A 5,519-nucleotide genomic window follows, 5' to 3' on the forward strand; every position below is an offset into this window, starting at 1 on the left:
TACGTTTTAGTCTGTGTAAGAAATAAAAGACATTTCCATACAAGTCTTAAATACTTTATACAAAATATTGAGTGGAAATCATACACAGTGAGACAGATTTAAAGAGACGTGACAGTCCAATGAAAACTCCAGATAAATGCAGTGATTTATGGTCAAAAGTTACAAAAATGTGCAATAATTAAAAAAACCTAAAGTGAAAACTTAACTTGGCACAAGGAAATATTTGCTCCATCAACAGAAACATTGAATTACTGAGGGAAGGTAAGAGGCTGGATCTGTAGTTTAATTTCATCCATTAAAAAGCTGCTGAAACAAAAAGAGTTCAAAATAAATCGCTGTCTACAGAAAATACAAAGAAATGGTAAATAAAAAAACATGGGATTGATACTCAGCATGACAGATTACAGCTTACATAAAATCACTAAAATGAAAAATACAAAATGTTAAGTTCACCAGTTTGATGTCAGTCTGGAGAAACAATATGCAAATTATAACGATTACAAGGTAAAGAGATTAAAAAAACATAATTTTTATAATTAAGGCCACTCGTATGAAGAGCAGAATAAAAAACAAAAAAGGAGAGAAATGTAAACTTGTAATTATTCCAACTCAAGTCCTGCTGTGCAACTCAGTTTGTAACAAAACCCAAAAAACTCAAAAATGTCAAAAAATGGAGCAGAAATCAGATCAAATCTTTAAAAGGGAAATAAATATACAAAAATATAAATAAAATGGCCATGACATGCAGAAAACAGAGAGAAATAAAAATACTACCGATAGAGGATGAAATGAAGCGATGAGTTAAATTCAAACATTTTTCATGTGAAAACGAGGATTAGCATCGTTTCTGCATGACAAGGCATTTTCCTGCTCAAACTGTTAGAAAACAAATTGTGATTTGTAGTTTTTCTTTGCTAAGTGAAGTGAAATATTTGACTTGTGCTCATTAAAAACAGGGATTTCTTTCCTTTACATGAACACACATTCACAGCTTGCAGAGTGTAAGGCTTGAACCACTTGGCCACACTTTGGGAGGGGTGGGTTGGATTATTGCACAAGAACACTCGGGGCGGGTGGGTTCTTATTCGGCCCTTTGACAGGTTCTGGATGGGTTCTGTCTCCTCAGTAGAGGCGGACGAGACTTAAAAAAATGTGAAGTTGAAGAACACTGGAAGCTGGTGAGGTTTTACACAGCAGCCAAGACAGGTCAGAGGTCAAAGCAGTGCCACTGCATCAAGCAGAGCCTCATCTTCCCTCCTCTGCTGATCGGGTCTCGGACTTGAGCCGGACGAACTCCTTGGCGACGTCGTCGTTGGAGCGCTGGGAGAGGATCCGCATGGCGGTCAGGCCCGTGTCGTCCATGGAGATGCGCTGCCCCAGGGGGCACCAGCAGGCGCAGTTGCCCCTCTCCATGATGTCCCTCAGCTGCACCACGGCCAGGCCCACCACCCGGTCGGCGCGGCCGAAGCAGTAGTCCTTGACGCAGGCTTGAACCTCGTAGCACTCGAACCCGTCCTGAACACCCAGAACGCTGCAGAGCGAGAGCAGAACACAGGAGTGGGAGCACATGGCTAGGGCGCTAATTGCAGAGCTAATTCCTGATTTTGTGCTTTTTCTGAAACTTTAAAAACATTCGTACACCTAGCTTTTGATGATCTAATTTTCCATTTTAAATCAAAACATTTTACTTTTATTTGAGGTCCACATCTGCAGTGGTAGATTACACTATTGCTAATCTGCTAATATGCTAATAGCAGAGCAAATTTGTTGTGCAACACATTTTGATTCCCCTAAATCAGTTTCAAGTTAAATCTAAAGCACTAATGTACTTTTGCTGTTTTCTACACTTTCAGTTGAATAAAGTTTGACATCTGCAGCAGAAGGGACACTTCCATTAGCTGCTAATGTGCTAATAGTAGAGCTAATTTTAGCTTTTTTTAAATAACTTTTAAAACTATTGCCACACAATTAATTTCTTAAAATAAATCCAGATTTTATTTGGAAAAGTTAAATTTGAGGAAGTTCACTAAATGTTTAGCAGAAACACTAAATGAACAATTAGCTGTGCTGCTAGCGCATTAGCTGACATTGTCCAGTAATTTCACAAGGACTTTGTTTTGTGTAACCAACAGTTTATGAAGTCAGAATTAAAAGAGCTTCAAATCCTAAATGTGTCACGACGTTTGGTTTTGAACTTACAAGTGAAAGGTCTCGTTGTATTTGGGAGACCAGCTGTTGTTCTTGGATTTGGTCTGAAATCGGCGCTTCTTGTCGCTGAGGTGCGGCCCGATCATCGTGACTTCCACGAAGGGTCTGAACATCCCAGACGTCTGCCACTTCAAATCACTGGCTGCAATCACTGCATCAATGACACAAACATTTAAACAGAAATGACACTAAAATGCTCCAGCTTTGATTTTATTGGTTCAAAATGAGCCCAAACGGACCTTTGAGAGTAACTTTCCGCTCTCCGCTCTTGGGATGAGTGTACAGCTCAATCTGCAGGGAAACCTCTCCGATGGGTTTGTCCACAGCTGAGCCTGGTTTAACACAAACACATTTGGTCCAATGCAGGCAAAGAAAACCACGTTTTATAGAGTCATGCGACGGAAACGCAGGTTTCACAAAACAGAAGAGAGAAAACGATGAAGGGAAGTTGGGCTGATGATGATTTATGGAGACCTACCCCTGCTGGGCTGGATTTCTCATTAGGGGTTAACCTAATACCCTTCCCATTGTGCACTGGCACAGAGGCAGCAGGAGATAAAAACAAGACAGCAACTTAAACAACCAAATCCAGGAGACAAAAGCAGCGAGGAATCTGAAACTCTCCCGTATTTAATCTCCTTTGAGGCGTTTTGGATCTACCCTGTGAATGCTGCGTGGTCACGAAGGTTTTGATGAGCGTGTCGGTGGTCTGGGTGTAGAGCGACAGAGCGTGGCGGAGCGACGAAAGCTCAGCGCTCTTCTCCAGGAAAGTCTTCTTCAAGCCGTTCCCGCCCGCATGAAAGTATTGCTGCGTAGGAAACAAAACGAGAGGAATCAGCGTTCTACAACCTGAATGATTAAACTTAAAGTGGAGTTAATCAGACTTTTAGTTGATCAACTAAAAGACTCTTAAAATGTGAATGAATTGTACTTTTCTGTTTGACCAGGGGTCAACGTTTCGCTCTCACCTTGATGGTATCCAGAGCCACATCCATGACGGCACACTGCCTGGGCGTCAGGTTTTAGCGTCTCCTGCCATGTGATCCTAAACAACCCAAACCAAGACTTTGACTAGACCAATTCACAGGAGAAAGCAAACTCAAAGGCAACCTGATACCTTCAGTTTGGAAAGGTGTCCCAGTTCTTTAGCAGCAGAAAGGATCTGTGCTCCCTTCAGGAAAACAGAAAAATGAATGATTCTTTTAGTTTTCAGAAGCCTTGTTTCAATTTTAAGTATCATATTAGTAAAGTTTGATGGAGATGGAAAAAAAGCATCGATACAACTCATGTTCAGACATAAAGTGAGTTATTTATCTGCTCTGTATGTGATTGGATGATGTTCAGTTTGTTGACTAATAATTAAACTGAATATGCCACAGTCATCATTTTAAAACATAATGGATAAAAATATTTTTTGTGTTTGGTCACGTCTGTCAAAATGTTTACATCTCATCATGACACAATTACGAGTTGATCCATTTCAAAATGGCAGCCATGTTTCCATCCAGCTGTGATTCAAATTTTGAGCAAATTTTATAATAATGTATAAAAGAAAATGCAAATTACACTGCAAAACCATAAACTCTTACCAAGTATTTTTGCTCTAGTTTCTAGTGCAAATTTGACGAATGTGAATTACATTTAACTTTTCTTTTGGGATCAATAAAGTATGTTTGAATTTGAATTTAAAATATCTCAGCACATTTTAAATAAGACAAAATAACTTATAGTAACTTATCAGAAGAAGAAGCTTGTTTTAAGTAGATAATTCCTTAATATTGAAAAAAAAAGTAGTTGGCAGATTATTTAATTTAAGGGAAAAATGATTTGTTATAAGGGAAATAATCTGTCCTACACAAAATAAGTTCATTATATTTATTTTGCACAAAATTATTGAAATAAAATGAGATTTTAGTCTGTTATTATTTCCCTTATAACATTGCAAAAATATTTGATTTAGGTGAAATAATCAAATTTGATCAGCAATATTAAGAAATTATTGACTTAAAATAAGCTTCTACGATAGTTTCACTGACAACTAGATCAAAAATATTTGGTAAGGTTGTTTTTGTTATGTAATTCACACTTTTTGACAACATTTCAAAACCATCTGGATGGAAACCTGTCCAGTGACGGAGACGAGCGTCAGACTCACCAAGGTGTCGTTCCCTTGCGGCAGGACGATGTTCTTCTCCAGGCTGGTCATCACGATCCTCCACAGCTCCTTCAGAACGCGCTTCAGGACGGTTTTCTCACACACCGTGGCGAACAGCGTTAATCTGCAAAAACAAGACGTTCACTCACACGCCGACGGACGAGCCGTGTTTGGGGAAATCCACTGAACCCACTGCGCATCCAGGAAGTCCATGAGCGGCCGCAGCATGTTGTCCGAGTCGCCCTCCACCTGGTTCTTGGTGTTTTCGTTGAGCGGTCCTTTGATCTGGTACAGCAGCGACGCCATCTGCCGCATGCAGTCGGTGATGCGGCTCTGGAAGCTGCAGGAGAAGAAAAGCCAGTGATGCACTGGGGACAAAGTGGGGGAAACGTGGGGGTGTGAGGGCGGCGTACCTGTTCCCAAACGTGCTGCTGAGGTCGTCCAGAACGTTGTTGAGCCGAACCTGCAGGTCGTTGAGCAGGTCGCTGGCCTCCGTGTCCATCTGGAGGAGAGAAACCTTCAAGTTCAAAAGGCTGACAAAAGGTTTTAGAGAAAGAAAAAGGGAAATAAAACTGGGAAGTTTTGGGATTTTACTGAGACTCAGAACCTGGAAGCTAAATTACTTCTAAAGCTGAATTATTACAAAACACCTGAGAGTCTACGGTTGCATTACGAGTCCGTTAAACACCTTGTTGGTGTAGTTTGCATTTCTACTCATAATAACATGCATGTTACAGTTCACCTCCTGTAACACGCATGAACTCACCTCATGATCCTCACATGCATTTTCTCTCTATGTGGCAGAAAGTTGGGAGGTAAAACAAGACATTTTGGATGAAATGCCCCATTTTGACACTCATCAAGTGGAAATTGCATATTAAGAATCTAATTTAGGATATTCTGCTTGTGCCTACCTTCTCAAACGGTTCGTCCATCTTTGTGTCAGAAAATTGTTAGAGATATAAAAAAAAAACACAAACAGTGTCAAACTGTCCTGAAGAGGTGGAGGAGCTGTATAAATCCAAATGATTTCTGGACTTTTTGGTGAATATTAAGGTGATTTAATCCCAGATAACATGTTTAACCCACCTCATCCTTCTCAGTCTATCACACATGATTTAAAAAGGAACAAATAAAGTGTTAAAATGAAAAATAC

The 5,519-nt window shown here is 40.1% G+C and overlaps 3 protein-coding genes across 3 annotated transcripts; all 3 read right to left on the reverse strand.

The window, feature by feature from the left end:
- Positions 1–1,079: 1,079 nt before the first annotated feature.
- On the reverse strand, positions 1,080–1,569 carry LOC129379587 (protein unc-13 homolog B-like). Its single transcript, XM_055060408.1, has one exon. The coding sequence runs from the start codon at positions 1,567–1,569 to the stop codon at positions 1,246–1,248; it is 324 nt and encodes a 107-aa protein (XP_054916383.1). The 3' UTR covers positions 1,080–1,245.
- Positions 1,570–2,195: 626 nt separating this feature from the next.
- LOC129379588 (protein unc-13 homolog B-like) lies at positions 2,196–3,219 on the reverse strand. Its single transcript, XM_055060409.1, has 4 exons — positions 3,177–3,219; positions 2,869–3,016; positions 2,448–2,540; positions 2,196–2,359 (listed from the first exon to the last, which is right to left on the reverse strand). The coding sequence occupies exons 1-4, from the start codon at positions 3,201–3,203 to the stop codon at positions 2,196–2,198; spliced, it is 432 nt and encodes a 143-aa protein (XP_054916384.1). The 5' UTR covers positions 3,204–3,219.
- Positions 3,220–3,292: 73 nt separating this feature from the next.
- Positions 3,293–5,287, reverse strand: LOC129379566 (protein unc-13 homolog B-like). The gene is made up of 5 exons (XM_055060393.1): positions 5,130–5,287; positions 4,777–4,865; positions 4,557–4,703; positions 4,364–4,487; positions 3,293–3,379 (listed from the first exon to the last, which is right to left on the reverse strand). The coding sequence occupies exons 2-5, from the start codon at positions 4,863–4,865 to the stop codon at positions 3,308–3,310; spliced, it is 432 nt and encodes a 143-aa protein (XP_054916368.1). The 5' UTR covers positions 5,130–5,287; the 3' UTR covers positions 3,293–3,307.
- Between the last annotated feature and the right edge of the window lie 232 nt (positions 5,288–5,519).

This window comes from Poeciliopsis prolifica, unplaced genomic scaffold (genome assembly GCF_027474105.1).
Source record: "Poeciliopsis prolifica strain line A6 unplaced genomic scaffold, Auburn_PproV2 SCAFFOLD059, whole genome shotgun sequence".
NCBI classification, from domain to species: domain Eukaryota; kingdom Metazoa; phylum Chordata; class Actinopteri; order Cyprinodontiformes; family Poeciliidae; genus Poeciliopsis; species Poeciliopsis prolifica.

Bases quoted from the DNA above. Each gene is read 5' to 3' on its own strand.
- LOC129379566 (XM_055060393.1), bottom strand. From the start codon at position 4,865: ATGGACACGGAGGCCAGCGACCTGCTCAACGACCTGCAGGTTCGGCTC. The intron at 4,704-4,776 runs GTACGCCGCCCT...CTTCTCCTGCAG, and splicing joins AGCAGCACGTTTGGGAACAG to CTTCCAGAGCCGCATCACCG. The intron at 3,380-4,363 runs GTGAGTCTGACG...GTTTTCCTGAAG, and splicing joins CGCAAGGGAACGACACCTTG to GGAGCACAGATCCTTTCTGC.
- LOC129379587 (XM_055060408.1), bottom strand. From the start codon at position 1,569: ATGTGCTCCCACTCCTGTGTTCTGCTCTCGCTCTGCAGCGTTCTGGGT.
- LOC129379588 (XM_055060409.1), bottom strand. From the start codon at position 3,203: ATGGATGTGGCTCTGGATACCATCAAG. The intron at 2,541-2,868 runs GTAGATCCAAAA...GTGTTAAACCAG, and splicing joins GACCACGCAGCATTCACAGG to GCTCAGCTGTGGACAAACCC. The intron at 2,360-2,447 runs GTCCGTTTGGGC...TCATTGATGCAG, and splicing joins GCGGAAAGTTACTCTCAAAG to TGATTGCAGCCAGTGATTTG.